The sequence below is a fragment of the Lissotriton helveticus genome, chromosome 3_2, assembly GCF_964261635.1.
Source record: "Lissotriton helveticus chromosome 3_2, aLisHel1.1, whole genome shotgun sequence".
Lineage (NCBI taxonomy): Eukaryota > Metazoa > Chordata > Amphibia > Caudata > Salamandridae > Lissotriton > Lissotriton helveticus.
Genome location: NC_136062.1, coordinates 238,138,699 through 238,164,394, shown reverse-complemented (window position 1 = coordinate 238,164,394; position 25,696 = coordinate 238,138,699). Strand labels below are relative to the sequence as shown.

Sequence of the window (25,696 nt, the reverse complement as noted above, 5' to 3'; positions counted from 1 at the left end):
TTAATGGGGATCTTCTCTCGCGTGGGCTTCCCCAGGGAGGTCGTCAGTGACAGGGGCACGAACTTTATTTCAAAATATATGAAATCCCTATGGCAACAGTGCGGAGTCACCTACCGATTCACAACCCCCTATCACCCGCAAGGAAACGGACTGGTCGAGCGGTTCAACCGCACTCTCAAGGGGATGATCATGGGGCTGGAAGAACCCCTACGCCGCCAGTGGGACGTGCTACTACCGTGCCTCCTCTTCGCCTACCGAGAAGTCCCCCAGAAGTCCCTCGGCTTCAGCCCCTTCGAACTCCTGTACGGACACCCTGTTCGTGGGCCTCTCAGCCTAGTTAAGGAGGAGTGGGAAATGGCCCCCCTGAAGACCCCTCCAGACGTCTACAAGTACCTCCTGACCCTCCGTAATCAGACCCGGCGATTCAGAGAGCTCGCCAAAGCCAATCTTGAGGCCAGTCAGGAGGACATGAAGAAGTGGTACGATCAGCATGCCTCCTCCATCGAATTCGAGCCTGGCCAGCAGGTGTGGGTGATGTCCCCCATCGAACCCTGTGCCTTACAGGACAAGTGGACGGGGCCCTTCAAGGTGATCGAGCGTAAGAGCCCAGTCACCTACCTCATCGACATGGAATCCCCCCGGAACCACCTCCGGGTCCTCCACGCCAACAGACTCAAACCCCACTTCGTGCGCTCGGAGCTCAGCCTGCTGATGGCCACAGACAGTGGAGCTGAAGAGGACTCCGAGCCCCTCCCTGACCTGCTGGGGACCGGGGAAAAAGATGGTTCAGTGGACGGGGTCCAACTCTCCGAGGCCCTGACCCCGGAGCAGCGCCAAGACTGTCGGGCCCTCCTGCTGCAATTTGCACGCCTATTCTCCCTCACACCCGGGGTCACCCCCTGGTGCCTGCACGACGTGGACACCGGCGACAGTCCCCCTATCCGACACCGGCCGTACCGAGTACCAGAGCGGGTACGCACCTGCATCCAAGAAGAAGTCTCCAAGATGCTCGCCCTCGGAGTCATCGAACCCTCGGACAGCCCCTGGGCCAGCCCGGTTGTACTGGTCCCCAAAGCTGCGGCCCCGGGCACCACACCCGAGCTCCGGTTCTGCGTCGACTATCTGGGTCTGAACGCTGTCACCCGAACCGACGCTCACCCCATCCCCCGAGCTGACGAGTTAGTTGACCGCATGGGGGCGGCCCGCTACCTAAGCATCTTCGACCTGACGGCAGGCTACTGGCAGATCGGCCTCACCCCCAGGGCACAAGAACGATCCGCTTTCTCCACCCCGGATGGACACTACCATTTCAGAGTGATGCCCTTCGGCATGAAAAACGCTCCAGCCACGTTTCAACGACTTGTGAACCAGGTATTGGCGGGCCTCGAGGAGTTCAGCGCCGCCTACCTGGACGACATCGCGGTGTATAGCCGCCACTGGTCAGACCACCTCCGCCACCTCCGAGGGGTCCTGCAGGCCCTCCAACAGGCCGGCCTCACAATCAAGGCCAGCAAGTGCCAGATAGGCCAGGGGTCCGTGACCTACCTCGGACACCAAGTGGGGAGCGGTCTGGTGGCCCCCCTCCAGCTCAAGATGAAATGAAATGAAATGAAATGAAATGAAATGAAAAAGGGATTTATAGAGCGCTCTGTGGCCAAGCGGCTTCCTGGCGCTGGGGAACACATCAACATCTGCCTAACAGATAGGGGGAGGAATTAGTCCGGGAAAGCCTGAAGGAAGAGAAAAGTTTTGAGGGCTTTCCGAAAGTGAGAAAAGATGGGGATGGAACGGATAGAGAGGGGGAGGGAGTTCCAGATCTGCGGCACGCGCACAGAGAAGCGGGTGCCCCCTGTGCGAGACTTTCGGAAGCGGGGAACGTGAAGGAGAGAGAGGGAAGAGGAACGGAGGGAACGGGAAGGGGCATGAGAGGAGATGAGGGAGTTGCCATCCAGTCCTGGCGGCCCCCGTAACTCAAACCGAGGTCCGAGCCTTCTTGGGGCTCACCGGATACTATCGGCGGTTCGTGAAGGACTATGGCAGCATTGTTCGGCCCCTCACGGAACTCACATCCAAGACCAACCCAAAAACCGTCAACTGGACTCCCGACTGTCAAGCGGCCTTCGAGAGGCTGAAAGCCGCCATGTGCACCGCTCCTGTGCTCCAGGCCCCCGACTACAGCCGTGAGTTCATCGTCCAGACGGATGCCTCAGACCATGGCATCGGGGCCATCCTCTCCCAACTGAACCCCGAGGGCGTCGACCAACCAGTGGCCTTCCTCAGCAGACGCCTCCTGCCCCGAGAACAGCGCTGGAGCACCATTGAGCGAGAGGCCTTCGCAGTAGTATGGGCCCTCAAGAAGCTCCGGCCTTACCTCTTCGGAACCCACTTCCGGGTACAAACAGATCATCGGCCCCTGCAATGGCTAATGCAAATGCGGGGAGAGAACCCCAAACTATTGCGATGGTCCATCTCCCTGCAGGGGATGGACTTCACTGTGGAGCATGGCCCTGGCCAAGACCACGCCAACGCGGACGGCCTGTCCCGCTTTTTCCGCCTCGACGAGGAGAGTCCCCAAGAGGATGGGTGACTCTCCCCGCCTTCAGCTGGGGGGGACGCATGTTGGACAGGCCCCACGAAGGGCTCGCTCCCTCCCCGCATGACAGGGCCCAGACATCGGCTCTCCGGGTGCTACCCGCAGAAGCAACCCGCAACCCGTCCCCCTCCGGGACGCCGGCTCCCGGATCTCTCTGTGCCACGGGCCCAGGCCCCCGTCAACCCCATTGCCCGGCCCAGCCGACATCTTGGACACTGCACCACGCGGCTGCGTGGCCTCGGCTCGACCCCCAACCCTGGGCCTGGCCGGGCCCAGACATCCCGGCACCACCATCCATCCAGGAGGTGAACGGACCACTTGGCAGGTTAATGGGAGAAAGAAGTGTCGATGGCTCTCCCCCGCCAGGTGCCGATCGCCCCCAGCCTCCCCGGGTGCTGGCTCCACCCCCCTGCTGGGTGTCTGGACTCCCTCATCCCGGACCTCCCAGTGCGAGGGTCCGGACATCAAAGGGCGCCAGACCTATAACTGAGGCAGCCCCAGAGCAGGAAGGCAGTTGTATCCTGGAGTCGAGAGACACCGAGAAGAACTCATCCTTGACGGACTGCTGGCGCTGCCGCAGCCCTGCCTTGTGAACTATTGTCCTGCCTGCTGGCGCTGCCGCGGCCCTGCCTTGTGAACTATTGTCCTGCCTGCTGGCGCTGCCGCGGCCTTCTGCACCGTTCATCCTCGTCGGACCTGCTGGCGCTGCCGCGGCCCGTTGTAACCGTCATCCTCGCTGGGACCTGCTGGCGCTGCTGCGGCCCGTTGCCACCTACGACCTCTTCGGGACCTGCTGGCGCAGCCGCGGTCTGACCCGTCCGAACGCCGAGCTCGAGGATTGTGAGCTACCACCGTTTCACCTCAGTACCTGTAGGTACCAAGACTGTCCCGCTACCCCCTTCCCCTAATAGAGACTAGAATTGAGAGGATCATCGTGTCCTGATCTCCTTGTATCGTACCACCTTACTCAAAGAATTGCCTATAAAAGGTGTTAAGCTGACCTTCGTGTGGTGTCCATCTGTGGGGGGGAAGTTACTTGTCTGTACGATCGCTGGAGACGGCCCTCACCGGAGGCCTCTCCCCTTGTGCTCGGCCGACCCTCCAGGTCCCCGTCTAACAACCGGGAATAAGTAGGGCCATTCTAGGCTGTCAAACGTCTTAGCAATGTCCACCGAAAGCACGACTGCCTGCCCCTCCAGTCCGCAGTACCCATCTAAGATACGTATCAGTCTGCGTCTGTTGCCGGCAGTATTGCGAGTCTGTATAAAGCCGGACTGGTCAGAGTGCACCAGTCGCGTCATGAATGGGAGGAGTCTCATCGCCAGCACACGACTCAATATTTTATAATCAGTGGTGAACATTGATAAAGGTCGGTACGCGGATGGGTCAGTTGGGGTCTTCCCAGGTTTAAGGAGGGGAATGATGATGGCCTCCCTAGTGGAGGTTGGCAACACACCCAGCTTCTTGGCCTCTTTGTATACCATCAGCAGTCTGGGAGCCAGGAGGTCGATATACGTTAAATCTAATTCTATGGGCAACCCATCGCTGCCCGGAGTTTTGTTGCGCGCCAGTTGTTTAATGGCACAACGAATTTCAGCGATCGTGATGTCCTGACCAAGGGACTCCGCCTCCTCCGCCTCAACGGAAGGCAGCTCAAGATCTTCCAGAAATGCCCCACTGGGGGCGGGATTGGCCAGCCATGCCAGCAGTGTCCCTACCTTATCCCGTTCAGCGTGCGTACATACCAAGTAGGTTCTGTGGTCGAAGCACCTTAAGGGCTCCACGACCACTGCCTCCCTCCGAGCCTGGACCGCGTCCCAGCCCTCAGTGCCACCAGAGTGGGCTCTTTCTGTTTCCCTAAGGGCCCGTTCTTCAGTTTCAATTTCTTGCAGCAATAATTTTCGCACACCCACTCATTTATTAATACAAATCCCGCGGATCACTACTTTAAATGCATCCCATTCCAGGGCAGTGGTTGAGTACGAGCCTTCATTCTCTGCAAAATACTGCTCAACACCAGCCCCCAGTTCAGTACGGAAGGGTGGGTCCTCCAGTAACTCCGGTCGCAACTTCCAAGCCAGAACAATAGGGCGTTCCGCAATCCAGCAGAATCGCATCAACAATGGATTATGGTCGGAGATGGTGCGCGACAAGTATTTGATACCTAGCGCCATAGCCGCCAATCCGGGGCTGCATAAGACTTCATCTAGTCGTACATGCAAATCGTGCGGTGCCGAGAAGAACGAGTAATCCCGATCATCTGGGTGCTGCACTCGCCACACATCCATGAAGCCCCAGTGAGCCTGCCACTGGGCTCTACTTTTCGCTAGTTTATGAATCGGGCCGTGGGCAGTGGGGGATGCGATCTATCCATAGTCACATCTACAACAGAGTTAAAGCCACCCCCGCCTCATCAGAACACGGTTCGTAAAGTAATCCGCCAGGGCGACAGATAAGCTCTCCAAGAAGGGCGCCTGCTCCGCATTAGGGGCATAGACACTGCAAAGTGTCACCTCCCACCCATAAAGGCGTCCGTGGGCCACCACGTAGCGACCTTCAGGGTCTACCATGTGATCAATCATTTGGAAGGGGACCCCAGCCCTAATCTAAATCAGCACCCCTTGCGCGAAGGCTGAGTAAGTAGTATAATAGAGCTGCCCTCGCCATCTGCGCTGCAGTGCCAGCCCTTCCGCTCTAGTCAAGTGCGTCTCCTGCAACATGGCAATCTGTGTACCCCTACACACTAAGTAAGAGTGGACTTTGTATCTGCGCTGCATGGAGTGCAATCCCCTCACATTCCAGGTCACACATTTCACATCAGGTAATGGCCCCATAGCATCAATGTAGAAAACACATGAACTGCCCAATACCTTGTAGCCTCGCCGGCGGGCACCCTCCCCATCTAACCCTTTCCGTCCCCCAACAACCCCACCCCACCCTCATCACCCCCTCCACCCCAAGAACAGGCACTAACATAGTGAATCCCATCCAAACCAACCCAACAAATGCCTCAATCGATATCAAGGCCAACTAACTGGGAACCATCCGGTGGGGCTGGACAGAGCCTAGCGAGCAACCGAAAGGTAGTCGGAGCAACACCCAGCCTCCGCTCCTGAAACCACTCGCCACCCCTTCCCACCTAGCACCCCTAATCTATGCAGCAGTTCGTGTAGTCCGCCCTAATCAAAGTCCGAGCTCTCCTCAGTTCAGCACCAAGAAAACCCCCCTAAGGAGCGCACAGCATTCACATTCCCCCCCATACCTTCTACTTGCGCCGGATCTCATCAGGCCCCCCTCCCCGAGCAATACACAGTCTACTCATCTATCAGGCCGTCCGCCGTTCCCGGTGTGACCAGTGGTAAATGCACGCTGTCCGATGCCGAAGTATCCGCCTCCGATGCTTCCTTGTTTTTTTCCAGGTTTGAGCCTCTCGGAGAAGTCAGCAAGAGATCGCCGACACCGCCGCTAAGGCCCCTGTGCGCTCCACTTCACTTTGCGAGGTCGTCTGCTTCCGTAGATCTCGCCGCCGGCGTCTTATGTGCCGTGATCTTCGGGGCAGCAAATCCTCAGCCAATGCCCTCACAGTGCGTTCTGGACCATCCCTCCCAGCACGATAGGATTCTAGCCAAGCCCACGAATCCTCCGGTGTTTCGTGAAAGCTAGTGGTCCCATCCATTATGATGCGAAGCTTGGCCGGGAATAGCAGGGAATATTGTATTCCCTCACGCAGTTCTTTCTTGACGGCTAGGAAGGTCGCTCGGTGCCGTTGAGTCTAAAATGAATATTCTGGGAATAAGGTGACTTTGCTATTGCCAACCTGGTAGGGTCCATCCGTGCGAGCCTTTTGAAGGAGCTAGTCCCTGTCTCTAAAATGTAGCAGGCGTGCCACTACCGGTCGAGGAGGGCGTCCCTGTGGTGGGGGTCTAGCAGGGACGCCGTGTGCACGTTCTAGAGTGTAGAAGGCCGACAAGCCTTCAGGCGCTACCTCCGATCGCAGCCAATCCTCCAGATAACACACCATGTCTGACCCCTCTGTTTTCTCTGGCAGGCCCACCACTCGAATGTTGTTCCACCGGTTCCTTCCTTCCGCATCCTCTGCGCGCTTCTCCAGCACTGCGATCCGGTCCATTGCACTTGCCACCGTCGCGGCCAGCGCGGATTGCGCAGGTGCCACATCTTGGATCACTTCTTCCACATGCTTCACCCGATCCAATAGTTTAGAGTGCTCTGCCTGCAGGAGTCCCAGCCCTGTCACCACTTGTGCTATGTCCTGCTGTAGGGCAGTTTGTGAGTCAGCTATGGCGGACAGTATTTTATCCAACTGCTGCTGCAGTCCAGGCTCCGGCGTCAGGCCCTGCGCATCTTGCTTCGCTTGAGGTGGGGTTTCGGCATCAGAAGGCTGGGGGTCTTCGTCTCTCCTCACTCGGGGCTTGCCCATGGCGGCAACAGGCTGAAGTCAGTGGGGGGGGGTCTATGGATCTCAAACAGTCTGCACCTGCCGGGTGGACGCAGAGGCCAGGACCCAGTCCGAGAGGTCCTCTAGGATTCCAAGCAGGCGCTCGGTCTGCCCTCCACTAGCCCGCCGCCAGCAGCACCACCATCCAGTGCCCTCCGTGCATTGCGCCAGCTACGTAGGCCCAGATAATGCAGCCAGGGCAGAACCGGGAAGGCCAGTCCAGCCGCGAGCCAATGGGACCCCCACAGCTCAATACACGGCGGGGCCTGGGCCTGCTCCAGGCCCCCTGCGTCCCAGAGGTCGCAATCCCTGCAGTACTGTGGAGGCAGGGCACCGCTCCCCAGGTTCCCGCGGGGCAGCCCCCCCCCCCCCCCCCCCCCCCCCACCCGTCAGGTCCGCAGCGATACCAAGCCTGTGCCGGGTAGCGTCAGCCAGCAGCCCCAGGTAGTGGGCCACCCCTCCAGTCTCGACGGTGTTCCAACCTTGCGAAGGCTGGACCCCGTGGGTCCTGGGCAGATCAGTCCGAGGCCTCCGCCATGTCCAAACAGAGTCTCAAGGCGCCAAGTTCCGCCCCCAGGCTTAAACCACTAGCCACTCCACATGGCTGGCTGCAGGCGCCCCCACCATGCAGGGCACTCAATGGTCGCCTCACCTCACTCGCCTGTGTAGCGTTCCGACCCCGCAGGCCGCAGTATGCTCTGGGAATCTGCACACCCCGCAGCAGCCACCAGTCAGCAGTTCAGGGCAAGGGCGCTGTCAGCCCGCGTGGCGCAACCACCGGCGCTCTGGTCAGTCACCAGGCAGAGGGGGCTGCCCCCTGTATCCGTGCCGCCAGAGAGGCCTCCACCTGTAGCACCCACCGCCTTGGGCCACACTGCCCCTCCATCATCAGGCCCAGCAGTTCATCTCCAACTTGGCCCCAGTGGATGCCCAGCCAATCTGGCCGATCCGGCCACTCTGCAGGCCGTCCACCATGCCTGGTCCGCAGCGCCGCCCCAGCGCTAGGGACAGCGCGTCCCCCAATGCAACTGCGGCACTCTGCTCTCGCGGTCCCGTGCAGGGCCTCTTCAATCCCGAGGAGCCGCCATTTTGAGCCCGAATGTCGCAACCGGCGCCGCCTCAGAAATCCCCGATCCCATCAGGTTGTGCCGTCGGGCGTGCTCAGAATGCCCAGGGCCAGTTTCCCTCCATCTCGCCGCTACCCGTTGGTGCCTGGGGGGGCTTCGGGGGGTCAATGTGCAGGAATAAGGCTGGGTTCGCGAGCGGAGCTCCGCGCCTACGCCGCTGCTCGCATCGGCATCCAAGCCACGCTCCTTCTAGGTAGCCTTATATTAACCTCTCTACCATTTACCGGGAACATTGTTTGTCCTTCTTCCTCTGCGTTCTCTGTGAAATGTACTATTCTGGCACACGGGATCCCACATAGTAGAGAAGCTTCCAAAAATACAAATCTTGATATATGACTCTGCACCAGGCATCACATGTACATTGTAGATGACTATCACTACAGCAAGTAGAAGATAGTCTCCTCAGGAGCGATGTTGTTGGCGCAATCCCCAAAACAGCAGATCTGCTTGTCGCCCATGTTCTAATTTAGATGCTTTCCAAATAAGATGCTAAAAAGGTTTATTCATAATATTACGTACCATAATCTTCTGTTAAGGCATCAATTAATTCAGTTTCGTCTAACTGCCTGAGAATCGTAGAGCCATACAAGTAAAATTATAAGAACGAAAGGACAATATATGAATATGAAAAAAAGGTTTTCAGTTCATGTGATATTCTGTTAGAATATATTAGAATCCTAGGAGATAAGTAGAAGGGGAATGCACAGATATTGTCTGCCATTAGCAAATAAACGGTCTATCTGATCTATAAGCACTTAAAATAATCAAGATAGGACATAAATTGGGTATTCGATGTACTTTTTATGAGGTCTAATGTAAAATAGCTACACATTATATGCCTTTTGTACCTCTATTCCTTGACTGTTTCATATTGTGAAGCTTGATTAAGCCCTGAAAGACCATGTTATGTCCTAGAGTGGTGTGGCTCACTAGTTAGAGGCGGCAGAGGACGGCCCGGGACCAGGGTTCAATTCCCGATGCGGCAGGGTCGTGGACCAGGGTCAGCTGACTCGATAATTCTTGCTTCGGTGCCTACTCTAAGCAGGGATCACACTCGGCAACTCTGGGCATTAGCTTGCCTCATCTCCACAACGGCCCCCCACCTACACCGGGGATGCCTGGTTTCACCTTGGAGATACCCAGCAGGGATCATCTCACAGGGAAAGCCAGGACGGGTTCCCCAGTGGTCTACAGCGCTGGGACGCCCCATTGCTGGGGTAGCCATGCGCTTTACAAGACAACCTAACATAACATAACACATAACATATATGAAGACTTTCATAATAATTTCAAGAAAAATATGAACTAATAAAATACCTTACTCCAGGGATTAGAATCATTCTCAAGAGTTTCATTGTTTTTGAGAGGAATTATGTTTAATAACTGCTGTTGCATCACACTCACAAATGTGGTGCTTCACGCCAGCAATAGCAGCTACCAAGTTTGAAGTTGATAAAAAAGCAGTTCTCAGACTGGCAATTTACACCATGCCTTATTAGTATTTCTTTCATGCACAGTGGGATGGCAGCAGATTAGCACTAGATGATGCACAGAGAGAGTTTGAAAGATTTGCTACAATTTTCATAATCCGCTAGTGCACAAAAGTTGGCTTTAAATCTAGATCCAAATGTGCTTATTTGACTCATGAAATTGTTATTGCAATTACCCAGAGGTTTAAATGCTACATAAAGTAGTAGTGGTAAGAGGGCAACCTTGTTTCACTCCTTTCAATATTTTGACAATTGGCCATAAGTTCAGACCTTCATCAATACCCATTATAAAAGTTATTAGATCAAGGCTTCCCTAGCAGTTTCTTCAAAATTCATGCAATGAAGGATGAGCCACAAAGTCTTACATGTTGTGATATAAGGCTTTTTCAACATTTGTGTTTATAGTTGCTACAGAATTGAACTAGTTTCCAACACTGTTGGCTATTTAGCATTTGCTTAACATTTTTCTAATTATTCTAATCATTTCTCTTTATAATGAATTATGTCTGCTCTTTGTAGATCAGTGTTTGCAACCTTCCTTTTGGTGTATTTGCCAACATTTTTGTGAATACATGTAATGTCCATTGACAAGTCGGATACGTGTATACCCTGTTCACCCCAAAGGGTCTTTGCCTGCTTTAAGGAAGTGTATGACACGATTCTTTATACTTGGTTAGAAGCCTTCTTTCTACAATATTGATTTTCTATAGTTCTCCAATAGACTACATAACTAAAAGGGCTCGTCCCTATCTCACCGCACATAGGCTGACCGACAATGCTGCTACATTCATGCTTCACTACCTCCTCCAGTAGGAGCAGCAACTTATTTAGAGACCAGAACTGGACTCCGCTGGACTTTTTCTTCTTTGGTTTGCTCTGTAACCATGGTTACCAGGCCATGGTTAAGGGATGTTCTGCAGGAAATGATCCTGGATTTTGCTTCCTTTCAGAATGCATCTTAAGAGTGAAGGGACTGCTCATACATAAAGCTTCTTTGAAACAGCCTTGAATTAGTTACCAAGCTGCCAAATTAACTTGTTTAAGTAACGGTCCATTTTCTAAAGCAGAGGCAAGCATTGGATGTCTTTAAAATTAGGACAAGAAGAAAATAGAAGACCAAGAGTGTGGGCTTTAGGGTATATGTGAGTACCTGTCGAAGCTGTTCCAGGTCAGGTGAAGAACACAACTGAAAAATCTCCTGGCTTTGCATGGGGTGGAGGGTGATAAATGGATCTATTTCCCTCCCTGCTACAGGGATTCTGTTTTAAGACCAAGTAATTGGCCTACATCAAAAGTGTAGCTGCAAGGGACTGACCTAGTGGGACTATCTCAGGAATGACTGCAAAAAACTGTGCAGAGATCAGATCTTCATCTGTTAATAGTTCATATTTGGTGTACCTGCCTATTTACGGTTTCGTTTTTTTTTTTGCAATTGTTACGTTTTCTTCTACAATCCAGTTTATTGATCATAAAGTTCTTGTCCTTAGGAACATAGGTAAAGGGCTGAAAAATATGTAATAGTACCAGCTTGGGTTTTACCATGAGCACAATTACTGTTACTCGAATGGTTTGTGGTGTCTGATGTGGTTTAGGCAGAGCGAAAATTTGTTAGACCAATTCATGGTACAAATGGCTATGTAAATTCACAAACAAGGCTGCTATTTCGCAGATGCCTAGAACAAGTGAAAGGAGCCTATGTATTGGCATTCTTTGTGACCTCTGTATCAAGTAATGAAGCCTGCAAAGGTGTTTCTTGGCTACTTCCCTGATCAATCTGACCCCTGTGGATCATTCACCTCTCGTTGAAGTATGTTATGGGGCCATTGTTGGTGTATGAACACTGCAGTTGCCGCTTTTGTCCATAGTATTCATGGTCTGGGACTGCCGGCCACCCCCCGCCCTAACACACAAATCACATTACCCATTGAACAGGTCAACACTTAGTTCTTTGGAAGTCAGGGGATCTGAGACCCCCTGGCCGTATTTATTAAAATATGAAACAAAATAAAAAAATTTAATAAAATAAAACTTTTACTCGATTATTAAATGCACATTTCAGAACATTAGATTTACATCAATTTCGGATATGATGGGCTAACCTTAACAAGTAGCTAATACAGTGTGGTTCCTAACCGAATCTAACATCCTGATATCAATTTGCAATTTAATAATTTCTGGTCCTACGGCAAGGTCGCTAACCGGTGTCAGATCCTTTTACCCAGCTACGCTCTCACGTCCGAGATGCGCATGCGCGAGAAGGGCCCGTTTACCCTCGTGCGCTCCGTGAACTACATTTAACCATAACAGGAGGGCCCTTACACTCGCGCCCTTAGCGTCATAGTGTATGTGTGGGGTGGCTACCAGCCTGAGGAAAGCGTTGACTCCCCTCCCCCGCACCCAAGCAAGCGGATATCCTGCCCCTGAAGTTCTGGGAGAGACCAATGGCCCCTCCCCCTGGGCGACCCCTTTCGTGAATGGGGCCGCCCCCACCTAAGGACCTTAAATTGCTGCTCACCGATTATGACCTTACCGCCAGATCCACATAATAAATACGACATTACTAATCTAAGATGGAAAAAAGGGCCTAAGGAAAAAGAGTTAATTCCACAGCAACACCCCCAACATTTTACATATTTACATTTGCCTGTAAACGGGAAAAGAGCCTAAGGAAAGAAAACATTTATTCCTATGACATTACATAGCGTTTACACCGTATACCTACCAGTGCCCACACCAGGCTTCTGCTACCAGGCGACGGTGGGTGGGGAAAAGTAGACGGCCCCACGGTGGGGGCGAGGAGCGAGCCTGGGAAGCGCGGGCACAAAGAGGCCGCTTCCCGCGCTCCCCAGGCTCTTAACCCCTTCCAGGCTGAAGTCCCACCCCCCGACCCAGAAGTGTAACAACCACTTCCGGGGCGGGTGCGGGACGCGAAACCGAGCAAGGGTCGGGCAGCAAGGGGGGGGCCGGGCCCAGCCATGTGTGCGTGGGGGCCGATTGGCCCCCCTTTTCTCATGGTCTGGGACTGCCGGCCACCCCCCGCCCTAACACACAAATCACATTACCCATTGAACAGGTCAACACTTAGTTCTTTGGAAGTCAGGGGATCTGAGACCCCCTGGCCGTATTTATTAAAATATGAAACAAAATTAAAAGCAAGAGGGGGGCCGGGCCCAGCCATGTGTGCGTGGGGGCCGATTGGCCCCCCCATTTCTTTATGTCGAGTCCCATTTACAGTGAAAACTAGAAGGCTGACATTCTCAGAATGCAAAAAGCAAGTGGAATTTTGCCTAAGTCCGCTATGCCTTTTAAGTGTCTATAAAGTGCCTCTAAGATAATTCTAACTTGGGGTCTTTGTAAGATTGAACTGAGCACTCTTCTTGTGCGAAGCTGATCTGCACTCTACTTGTGCATAAAGCTCCTTTCTGGTTAACAGGATGGCGCCATGTGAGGTCACTTGGATAGCTTTCGTGATTTGCCAGATTCCTTTTGTGATGCTGTAGAATTAAAAATAGGAATTCCTAAAGGGAGAAAGCATGGGCAGACATTTTCTTTTTGCTGAATCCGCACCTTCCTCTCTTCTGGTGAAGCACGAGATTAATTCTCTGATGGGCTCCCTCCTACCTGCTCTTTTGGTTTCATGTTGGCTTGCACATTACACTGAGGATTTAATCGATAGGATATGTACCAGGAGATGGCCTTTTTCAGAACTCCCCAAAGTTGTGAATAAGCACGTTTCTCTCTGGCACAAGTGTGCTACCAAGGAGGCCCGCATGTTGTACTCTCGAATACTAACCATGTGAATTTGAGGATGAATTTATCCTGAGCCATACCTAACTTGCTACACTTTGTATGCCTTTAGCAGTATGACTGTGACTGCACTTAGCGTTCACTTCAATTACATTGGATTATCGGGCTAAGAATTCAAACAAAGAAATCAATATCTGTGTTAATCTAGAAAATGATTATTTTGTCCTTCAGCATTCCTTGATGACCACTCCTGACTCTACTACTGCACAGCTCCATCATCTTGGTGTAATCACTGTAACAGAACATTACACATTTGACCTGTGGTTCGCTAGCCTCTAGGGCTTTTCAAACAACCACTAATCTTCATATTGTCTCACTGGTCAAACCTTTGCCTGACTCAGTTTGTATGAAGGTAAATTTTCTATGGTTGCCCTTGAACCGTAAAATCTGCCTCTTTTTTTATTTCACAGTTTAGGGGATTTTGTTTTTTAATCGGCACAGAAGCCTCTTGTCCAAACCAACACTACATCTTCCACAAACAAAAATTAGTATCTACTCCAAGAGGCTTCCTTCAATAATTCTATCTCACGCCCCTTCTGACACCTCCCTGCACTCCTTGACTCTGTCTCATTCTTGCTGGTTGTTTGAGATCTGCTTTCTCCCTTTGTCATTGTATTCATATCTTACCCTTTTTGCTTTTCTGCCTTTTTTCTCTCTTCTGCCTTTTTTTCTCTCTTCTGCCTTTATTTCTTTTTTTTCTCTTCTGCCTGTTTTTCTCTCCTGCCTTTTTTTCTCTCCTGCCTTTTTTTCTCTCCTGCCTTTCTCTCCTGCCTTTTTTTCTCTCTCCTGCCTTTTTTTCTCTCTCCTGCCTTTTTTTTCTCTTTTCCTGTACTTGACATTCTGATGATAAACAGATCCCTAAGCCTGTGCACACCGCCTGCAGCCACATGTAGAAGTTGCTTCATTTCTCTGTCAATTATTTAATGATAAAGTTTGAAGCCTTCACAGTATGTCACTCCTATCCTTGAAGAGGAATAATGGTTTCCAAACCTCTTTCTTGCACAAAGGATCTCACCAGAAAGGAGGGAAAGCTAGAATGGAAAGGAGTGCGAGAGTGGGGGAATGGCCACTCACTTCAGTAACCAGAGCAGACCATTCCAGCTCCACTGCATGGCAGGGGACAATGATGATTGTGTGGCATATACGTGGCACATGATTGTACAATCCCCGACGGAGTATGTTTCTTGCAGCAGTCTGGAGTACTGATTCTCAGTTGGATGGAGGGGTCGGTAATCCAGTATAAGGTATTGATAATTTATGTTGATTGCTGTGGTGCAATTTATTCTCTCTGGGCTACATCAAGGATCCGTAGCTCCTGACGGAAATAATTGCAGTGAAAATACATAGGATGAAATTGGGTTCCTTGCTATCAATGATAGACTGGTCTGCAGTCAGGTGACTGCAGTCAGGTGAAGATTCTTGGCAGGACTGGGCTGAGAAGGCTCAAAGGTCTGTGGCACATTAAGTAGTCTGTCGGACAGTGGTATAGCTATCAATAGTGCAACAGGGACCGTGAACTATAGTCTAGGTGGTCCGGTGGTTCCACTGCAACCCTTTTATAGCACATCTATCCTATGAAAGAGGATGGGTTCCCCATTTCCCTTGCCTGCATTAGGCCCAGTGCACCCTTGCTAGGCCACTGGTGCCAGGCTGACATGCCATAATCAATTCTGTGCCAGCCCTACTGGCCAGAGTCTCCAGCCTTTTGGGTAAATCCTCTTGACTCAACGGATCCTAGTTCACTCAGCCACTTATCAAATAGTGGCAGGAAGTAGTCTGTCCCATAGAGCTTATGGGGCCGGTCTTCAAGATAAGAATAGATACAAGCATAGGTGCCGTTTAGATGGCAACGCTTACTTTACTATAACAGTATCCAACATTGATCTACAAGGGCCCCTTCAACTCAAGTTTTTACCAAAGGCACAATAAGTACATTTACCTACAATTTAATCTAAATTGGGATCATCTATATCGTTTGTAGTTAATCTGGAAAAGACTGGCATTGATCAGTTTCCCATGATACATGTCAACAAGAATCCTTAACTGCCCTCCCTTTTGATTCTTCTGTTCTTCACATGCAGCTCCAGCAGAATCTCTGCTCATCAGAATCCTCTTGCTCTTAAGTCCTTTTCCGTGATCACCATTTACACAACCCATGCATCTGAAAGACACGTTGGTGATCGATTCCTTTCCTTAGAAATAATTCCCAGGCGTCAGACTGGATCCGGAAAGTTTTGCTTAGCAGTAACCATGGGGGTCGGTAGGTGGCGTTGTGCGGCTCCACACCAGTCACTGGCGCCGAGATGACGTCACAGACTGCTTAGGCGCCACCCATGCGCGCTAACGTCAGTTCTTTCTTTTTCCGCGCCGAAAGCGCAGATCTGGATTTGCACGTACCTCAGTCATTTTTTGACTACTTTTTTGAGACTTTTGTCTCCTCCTCTCATCTCCTGGTGCATGTAGGGATGCCCGGATTTAAGTCTTGTGGGTTGTGCTGCCGTAATATGTCTGTAGCGGACCCCCATGATGTGTGCCTCTCCTGCCTGGAGACCGATCATGACTCGGGGGACTGTCGAGCCATGGCCCCGAAGGCCTTCCGGGTGTGGCCTAGGGAATTGCTGGAGGTCGGCACTCCTCTCACTGCCGCTCCGGGTCTGGGGGCAGTTCCTGGGACCTCTCGCGGGACCGGGGCCGTCGCTCCTCGGACTCCGTCTTCCCCGTCAGATTCCAGTAAGCGACGCCATAAATAGAAGTCTAAGAAGCGTGTTCGCTCTCAGACGTCCCCCTCCTCTCCCCAGAGGCGGACGAGGGGGCCAGGGGCTCTGCCCCTGTGGCTCCTCTGAGGCCAGTGAGTCCCGCGGCCTACTCACTATACCCGGGTCCTTCGGCGACTCCAGAACAGATGCAAGAGTTTCTTGCTGCCATGAACCGACTTTTTAGGCCCCCGGCTCACGCCAGCACGCCTTCGGGCCAGCGGTCCTGTGTCCAGGTCCTGTGGGCCTAGCGGCTCCGCCGCCGGTGCCAGCCACGGCGCCACAGGACCCTGCGCTGCTGGCTCTGGTGCCACAGGACCCTGCGCCGCCGACTCTGCGCAGGGTCCTGTGGTGCCAGAGCTGGCTCTGGCGCCACAGGACCCTGCGCCGCCGGCTCTGGCGCCACAGGACCCTGCGCCGCCGGCTCTGGCACCACTCTGGGGCCACAAGGTGCAGCTCCGCTGGCTCCGGCCTGGCGCTGCCCTTGCCTCCGGCCCGGCTCCGCCACAGGCGCCGCACTGGGTGCCGTTTATCCTACCCCTGCCCACGTTCTCTGACCATTTTGTTCCGACCTTGGATCAGCTTTAGGATCCCGCTCCCGCTCGGCCCCGACCAGCATAGTGTACGGCGCTGTTCCCGGCACCGCTTGCCCCCTCTCTGGCTCCAGCCCTGCCGCCGCAGCCGGCTCCCTCTACTACGGAGCCAGATGAGGACTGGGACGGTTCTGAGGACCCCCTTGCCCGGCAATGTGACTCCAAGCAGGATTGGGTGGACGACCTTCAAGATGCAGGTGAGCTTGATGTGTCTTCTGACCCGGGGTTTGCCTCTCCTCCGCCTACTATGGAGGAGGGTGCTTCCTATACCAGGGTGCTGCGTCAGGCTTTGGAGGCTCTTCATCTCGACCGTCCTGCGGTGGCCCTTAAGACCAACCTCATTACGGAGGTGCTCCAGACGGCGTCTACGTAGTTAGAGCTGCTGCTCCCTTTCAATGAGGCTCTCACCGAAGTCCTCTTGGGCACTTGGTTGCGGCCGGCCTCTGGGGCGCTGGTGGATAAAAAGTCACCAAGCGTCATCGCCTGGTGAACCCGCCTTCTTGACCACTCACCCCATGCCTGAGAGCCTCGACGTCGCAGAGTGCCTTTCCCATGGCTCTGCTGGATAACGACTCTAAAAGGCTAGACCAATTCGGCAAGAGGTTATTCTCCTCAGCTAGCTTGGGGTTACGTCTGTTAACCCTGCCTGCTTATTGGGCCGTTAATTCCACGCAGTGTGGGCTTCGGTAGCTGAGGTGTTGCCTCAGTATTCTGAGGAGGTCCAGGCTGTCCTTTTCCGAGCGATTGCGGAGGGCAAGGACGCGGCGAAGTTTGCCATCGGATGTGGTTTGGACACTGCTGATTCATTGGGCAAGGCAATTACCACGACTGTGGCGTTGCGGCGCCATGCCTGGTTGCGTTCCACTGGGTTTTCACCCGATGTCCAGTGCTCGCTCATGCGCATGCCCTTTGATGGCTCCCGGCTCTTTGGTGATGAGAGAGACTATGCCCTAGAGTGTTTCAAAGACTCTCGGGCCACGGCCAAGTCTTTGGGTCTTTCCACAAAGTACCCTGCCATGCCTGGGTTTCGTTTATTTAGTAGCCAGGGAAGGGGCACCCAGGCACGCTCTTCCAGCAAGCCTGTAGAGAACCAGCCTGAGAGCGGCCGCAGTCTAGGATCCCGCAGGGGCGGGGTCTGGTAACCAGCGCGTGGGTCAGTCCACTTCCACCCCTGCTGCTTCCGCTTCTAAGCCTTCCTAATTCGAGCTTATTCGGGGTTATCCTCCAGAGCAGCGAGTCTTGGACATTCAGGCTAGGATTCCGATATTTCAGCCTCTATCCCGGGTTTCAGTCAGGATGATCCTCTGGCTCCTGGGTCTGATGGCCTCCTGCATCCTGCTAGTGCAACATACCAGATGGCATATGCGGGCTCTGCAGTGGGACGTGAAGTTCTTGTGGGCACAGCTTCAGGGCAACCTGTCCAATCATGTCCAGATCTCCGAGGGCACTGCACGACACTTGCAGTGGTGGCTCACGAATCGCCATTGGGTCAATGGCAGAGCCCTGTCCCTTCCCCAACCAGAGCACACAGTTGTGACGGACGCGTCCCTCCTGGGATGGGGAGACTACTTGGGAGAGGCAGAGATCAGAGGCCTCTGGTCTCCGGCAGAGTCCCGGCTCCATATCAACCTTCTGGAGCTGCGGGCGATCCGGCTTGCACTGAAGGCATTCCTCCCCTCTGTCCGGGGGAGTGTAGTGCAGGTGTTCACGGACAACACCACCGCCATGTGGTACTGCAACAAACAGGAGGTCGTGGACCCTATGTCCAGAGGCTCTGCGCCTCTGGACATGGCTTGAACATCAAGGCATCACCTTGGTGGTTCAACAACTGGCAGGCTCTCTGAACGCCAGGGCGTGCAAACTCAGCCGCCGGTGCTTGATGGATCACGTATGGCGTCTGAACTCGGACCTGGCGAAAGGTCTCTTTCAACAGTGGGGAGAGCCTTGGTTAGATCTATTCACCACCGAAGAGAACGCGCAATGTCATCAGTTCTGCACGTTGGAGTTTATAAGGCGGCACTTGCTCGGAGACTCTCCGTCTCTAGTGGAGCTGCGGTCTACTGTATGCTTTTCTGCCTATACCACTTATGCCCAGAGTGCTGAAGATCAGGCGTGACTGGGCCCAAGTTATTCTTGTGGCCCCAGACTGGCTTGAAGAGTATGGTGTCCCGAGCTAATCAGTATGAGCATTGATCCCCCGCTCAGTCTGCCTCTTCGGGAGGATCTTCTGTCGCACCAGCAAGGGACAGTCATCCACCCGAACCTGTCCAGTCTCCACCTCCATGCGTGGAGATTGAGTGGCGACAGTTGACCGCTTTCAACATTCCTCCCGAGGTCTGTAATGTCATTCTGGGAGCCAGGCGTCCCTATACTAAAGGGGTATACGCCTGCAGATGGAACAAATTTGTGGCATGGTGCACAGCAAAGGCTGTGGATCCCCTTTCGGCCCCTCTTTCTGAGGTTCTTCTGTTTCTTCTCTTTGGCCCAGCAGGGCTCTGCTCTGGGCACTATCAAAGGTTATCTTTCTACCATTTCTGCCTTCCTGAGGCTTCCTGATCAGCCTTCTTTTTTTAAGTCCCTGGTTGTTAACCGTTTCTTCAAATGAACAGCCTCAGATGCTGGGCCAACACCCTTGCCCTGCTGAAGAACCCCCCACCACCCAACATAGACACCAGCAAGAGGGCCAACTGGTTCACCCCAGAACTCCTAGCCTCCAAGCAAGCCTGCCGGAAACTAGAGAAGAAATGGCACAGTGAACAAACTCCAGACAGCCACGCAGCACACAAGGACGCCATTCGCAACCACCACCATCTCATCAGGGTGACCAAAAGGACCTCCTTCAAAGACCGCCTCGACAACCACGCACACAATAGCAAGGCGCTCTTCAACATCATGAAGGAACTCTCCAAACCCAGCTCCAACACAGACATACTGCCATTGCAAGCCCTGTCAGACTCCCTCACCACCTTCTTCCACCGCAAGTTGCAGACATCCACAACCGCTTCAACACCCAGACAGCCCTAACAGACAGAAACACAACAGACCCTCCGCACACCATCAACCACGACCCCCTGCTAGCCTGGGCCAGTGTGACCATTGATGACACCATCTAGACCGTGCGCACAATCCACTCCAGCTCTCCGTAAGACACATTCCCGCACCAAGTCTTCAACAGAGCAAGTAGCTCCATCGCACCCCACCTGCGCAACGTCATCAATCTCTCCCTCGAGACCGCAACCTTCCCAGAGATCTGGAAACGCTCCGAGATCAACGCCCTACTCAAAAAACCTAAGGCAGACCCAAGAGACCTCAAGAACTTCGGCCCATCTCTCTGCTCCCCTTCCCGGCCAAGGTCATCGAGAAAACCGTCAACAGACAGCTAACCCGATACCTCGAAGGAAACAGAATCCTGGAACCTTCCCAGTCAGGGTTCCGCAGCAACCACAGCACCGAGACTGCCCTTATCGCTGCCACCGATGGGGAACGGTGAGACCGCAGTACTCATCCTCCTAGAACTCTCTGCCGCCTTCGACACCGTCTGCCAACGCACACTACGCGCACGCCTCCATGCTGCAGGGATCCGAGACCAGGCTCTGGATTGGACCACCTCCTTCCTCTCCTGCAGAACCCAGAGCGTCCGCCTCCCCCCCCCACCCCCATTCCGTTCCAAAGCCTCCGAGATCTGCAGCGTACCCCAGGGATCCTCCCTCAGCCCGACGCTGTTCAACATTTGCATATCCCCGCTCGCACACGTAGCCCGACAGTACGACTTCAACATAATCTCCGACGCCAATGACTCAGCTGACCCCACCACCATCAAAGCCAACCTCCATTAAGAAATGAAGGCCTGCACCGACTAGATGCAGACCAGCCGCCTGAAGCTGAACTCCGACAAGACGGAGGCCCTCATCCTCTGCTCCAACCCTTCACCTGGGACGACTCCTGGTGGCCGACAGCACTGGGGGCAGCCCAGACACCCACAGACCACGAACGCAACCTGGGAAGCCTCCTCGACTCAACGCTGTCAATGACCAACCAAGTCAACGCAGTCTCCTCCTCCTGCTTCAACACCCTCCGCATGCTCTGCAAGATTTACAGATGGATCCCGACAGATACAAGAGAGTCACCCAGGCCCTCGTCAGCAGCAGACTCTACTACAGAAACGCCCCGACCAAGCTCATCAAACTAATGCGATTCATCAAACTCCTCGGCACAACTGATCCTCAACGTCCCATGCCACTGCCACATCACCCCCACCTGAGAAACCTGCACTGGCTCCCCCTCAACAAGAGGGTATCCTTCAAGCTCCTCACCCACACACACAAGGCACTCCACATGACCGGCCCAGCCTACCTCAACAGACGGCTCTCCTTCTACATTCCCAACTGCCAGCTCCGCTCCGCCGACCTCTCACTCGCCACCGTCCCGCGCATCCAAAGAACCACCGGTGGGAGATCCTTCTCCCACCTTGCCGCCAAGACATGGAACACCCTCCCACTGAGCCTACGACAGACCCAAGACCTGCTGACCTTCAGGAGGATACTCAAGACCTGGCTGTTCGATCAGTAGCGCCCCTCCAGCGCCTTGAGACTCTTGCGGGTATGTAGTGCGCCTTACAAATGATTGATTGAAAGGCATTACACACCCGTTCCCTCCTGTGCCTTTCATAATGCCTCAATGGGACTTAAATCTTGTCTTGACTTTTCTGATGTGCGCTCCCTTTGAGCCCCTTCATAACTGTCCATTACGTCTTCTCACAATAAATATGGCTTTCCCGGTAGCCATCACCTCTGCCAGAAGAGTGAGTGAGCTCCAGGCTCTTCTAAACCTCCTTTTCTTTCTGTACATCCGGACAAGGTGTTTTTTAGGACCCGTCCTTCTTTCTTGCCAAAGGTTGTCACGCCCTTCCACATCGGGCAGACCATCACTTTGCTAACCTTCTTTCCGCCTCCACATCCTTCCAGGGAAGAGGAGAGGCTCCACCGTCTGGACCCAAATTGTGCGCTTGCTTTCTATCTGCACCGTACACAACAGTTCTGGATGGATGATCAGCTTTTAGTTGGCTGCATGGGCGCCAAAAAAGGTTGGGCTGTGCACAAACGGACTATTTCCTGGTGGGTCGTTCTGTACATCAAAGCAGGTTACTCCTTGGCCAAGAAGGAGCCTTCTATGGGGTTGCGTGCCCATTCGACCAGGGCAACTGCAGCTACTACTGCCTTGGGACGCGGCGTTCCCTTGCAGGACATTTATCAGGCAGCAAGGTGGGCCTCGCTGCACACGTTTACCAAACACTACTGCTTTGACATTCCGGTCCGGAGAGACTGCTTTTTGGCCGTTGTGTGTGCCGTGACTTTTTGGTGTTATCCTGTTCGCAGACCCACCACCGGTGTTGGAATTGCTGGGGTATCTATTCTAAGGTAAGGAATCTATCACTAATGTCTTTCAGATTCACAAGTTCCTACTTGTGTAACAATGTATCTGTAAGAGACATTAGTTAGTGATAGATTCATTACCGCCCCACCCATCCTCCCCGTTCTGCGAACAGATTGCTAGGGTTAAGGTCATCCCTTTTTAGTGCCCTAGTTTTATGCACCAATGATCAGTATCTTGCATGGCTCTGCGTTTCAGTGCGGAAAGTCGGTACAGAACTGAAGTCAGCGCGCATGGGTGGCGCCTAAGTAGTCTGTGACGTCATCTCGGCGCTCAGGACGCCAGTGGATGGCGCGGAGCCGTACAGCTCCACCTATCGACGCGCAGGGGTATTGCTAAGCAAAACTTTCCAGATCCAGTCTGACGCCTGGGGATTATTTCTAAGGTAAGGAATCTATCACTAACTAATGTCTCTTACACAAGTAGTAACTTGAGCTTTAGGGCTCGCCCAATGGTGCCTTTTAGGCATTCGAAGAATGAATGCTTACTTTGCTACTGCCTTTTTATTTTCCAGATGAACAAAATATTTTCTGCCAAGTATGGTAGTGACTATTTTGGGACGAGGATAAAAGACTTTCGGTAAGTACCTTAAGATTATTTCCCCTCACTTAAGTATTGCATGCACTGTTGTTAAAACAAGGGTCTGCGTAGTATATTGTGCACTCCATCCTATATTTTCTTGTCTATACTGGGGGTCTTGCACAAGTTGCCACCTCTGTTGCATTTCACTGAAGGTGTGATGAGTGGTTTACAATTAAACTGTTTTCTTTTGAGGCTATACACATTTTGTTATGGGCCATAATTACTACTTTTCACAGGGTCAGATAGGGGATGGTGTTGCAAGAGTATTAATACAATTTTTCACTGGGATGGACTGATGGTGCTATAAGAGTATAAATACTGTTTTTTAATAGGATGGATTGATGAGTATGTTATAAGAGTATGAATACTGTTTTTATGGGAATGGACGACGTATGCACTGGTGCAGGAATCATTTTCAGTGGGGTGCAGGCATATAGGTTCACACCACTAAAGGCATATGGGCAATGTGAAAGTATGTACTAAAAACACAAACTCTGGCATAAGAAATACATTTGAGGGACCCATTGATTGTTCATTCCCATCAAAACTGTCACGTTTTTTATGGGGTACTGCAGCACCTCCTGCACACTGGGCTTATGTTACAAGAGTATTCTGTTTTCACAGCACTGGACTACTGATGGTGCTGCCAAAGTATAAATACTTTTTGAGGGGTATTTTTTATGCAATGAACCACTGATGTTGTAACTAGTATTAATACTAGTGTGTCGGGGATGAATCTCTCATGGTGTAACAAGAGTTTTAATGTTTTGTTGGGGAAGGATATATGATGGTGTAACAAGGATATTAATACTCTGGGTGGACTGGTGGTGTTACAATTGTATTAATGCTCAGTGAGCCATTCAAACAATGGTAGGCTGAAAGTGAGATGATTAAAACTCCCAGCTCTGATCCAGTCTCTGTGGTTCAACAAGTGACCTGCAGTTTCATTACTTGCAATGGGTGTTGGGAGACTGTTTCTATTGTTGGGCTCAACATTGTTGGATGATGAAAGAACTTGGGAAGCTGAGTTATGTCCTCTCTGAATCCTATTTTTTCCACCTCGTCTTTCTCATGGTGTTGAAAAATTCCTGGCATTTGCACTCCTGGGTGTGTTGTAGCCATGCAGCTTTTTACTAAGCATGTGCTGTTGGGCGTAGGGGGCCAACCCCACGTCAACAGCACCTGGTATTGATTCCACTTTTCTCCCTTCCCTCTCAGGAATGGTTCAGTGATTGCAGAGCTCGACATTCTCTTTCAGAACAACACTCTGCCCCCATCTAGTTCAGATGTGGTGCGCACTGTGCTCACCGAGGCACACAAGATGACAGATCACCAGAACGAATGGAGGATCGCTCTACCAAGTGTGGAATCAAATGGTAAGCCTTCCTTTAAGCTTCTGGTGGTGCATAGGTTCAGTCTATGAATGCTTATGATTTGCAAGCGGAACCTCCTGCAGGGCTCCCCTGTGCCAGCGCACGTCTGTTTACTGTATATTAGTGTTTCTACTTCTTTGATGTATTCCCTACTCGGTCTGTTAATGTTATTAATGATCAATACCATTTGCCCGAAATCATTTGCTTTTAAAAGTCCTCTGTTGAAAAATATCACTCTTGTTTAGCTGCATTTTAGAGTTGGTATTGTTCTAGGTAATAGAATTTAAGCATTAATTCTGCAGCGTGCTAATTCACACCTGTTTTAAGTCTGGCCAAAGATCATTTTGGCAGTCTCGCTACTCTTTTGTAATGAAACAAATCTATGAATCAAGGGCAAACGTTTCTAGGCTTTTGATGATCTCTCCATCAATTGGACTGATTTACTGCGGAACTCTTGGGGGATGGACCTGCTGAGAAGTGTAGGGGGGAGAAATCACTCCTTAAAACAGACTACAACATTTTAGAAAACCTGACGCTGAAGAATCATGGACTCCGAATTCCAAGTTAGTAGGTTTATTACAAAGCCAAGAGCAACTGAATGTACAAGCACCTCCTTACTAGGTTATAGAAGTACATGGGGAACTAATGCATCTAAACCTACAAGCTAATTTATATTTTTTTTGTCCTCATCTCTACCATGGCTGCGAGCTGCTGTATTAACAAGGAAGAAAGGCATATGGTGGTACAGCCGTGCTGCCTCAGTCAAAAACTGGTGTGGGTAGTAAGATTTATGGAGCGACCCCAACCCATCAGCTACGACTTATACCATACCAATCTTAGCGCCTTGTTATCCAATTGGCAGATACTAGCCATTAGCCGGTTACATCAATGCTATGGCCACCATCGTGCCGAGGGAGAGGCAAAGTGGCTTAGCAGGGAGATTGTACCAAGGCTAGGTAATCATCGGACCTGGGGAAAAAAACAAAACCCCAGTACAACTAGTTGGACTAGTCGAGCAGATGCCAGAAAGCTCTCTTTTCTGGTTTACCTGCCCTGACGAGGTCTAGTTTCGATATTTGAAGTATTGATACACACCAGTCGTGTAGAGATGGAGAGGCGGCCTCCTTCCATCGTTTACAGATTTCTCTGCACGCCACCAGAATGGAGTAGAACAAAAGATTTTTGGCTGGGCTTCGGTTCTGATTCACTACACCGAAGATTACAAGGCGAAGGTCAATCACGACTGCAAAGCCCAGGGAGGATGTAAGTTTACTGCTTATGGAGTCACAAAAAGACGACAAACGAGGACTCTCAAAAAACATATGTTCATCAGAGGCAGATACTAAACCACATCGAGCGCTGGCCGCCTGTGGAGAACTTAGACCACCTCTGTGGAGAGTAGTATGCCCTGTGCAGGGTAAATAGATGGTTCCTGCGGAGCCAAGCTGGTTTAACTAGGTCCCACAAAACATTACAAGATGCTAGCCATAAG

The 25,696-nt window shown here is 52.2% G+C and overlaps 1 protein-coding gene across 4 annotated transcripts in view; it reads left to right on the top strand.

The window, feature by feature from the left end:
- The window catches only part of LOC144826600 (uncharacterized), a 497,905-nt gene that overhangs the window by 267,987 nt on the left and 204,222 nt on the right, over window positions 1-25,696 (top strand). For all 4 annotated transcript variants that reach the window (XM_078685107.1, XM_078685106.1, XM_078685105.1 and 1 more), the window contains 2 exons: window positions 22,764-22,828; window positions 24,050-24,207. In XM_078685107.1, coding sequence (XP_078541233.1) covers window positions 22,764-22,828; window positions 24,050-24,207 — 223 coding nt within the window. The remainder of the gene's footprint in view (window positions 1-22,763; window positions 22,829-24,049; window positions 24,208-25,696) is intronic.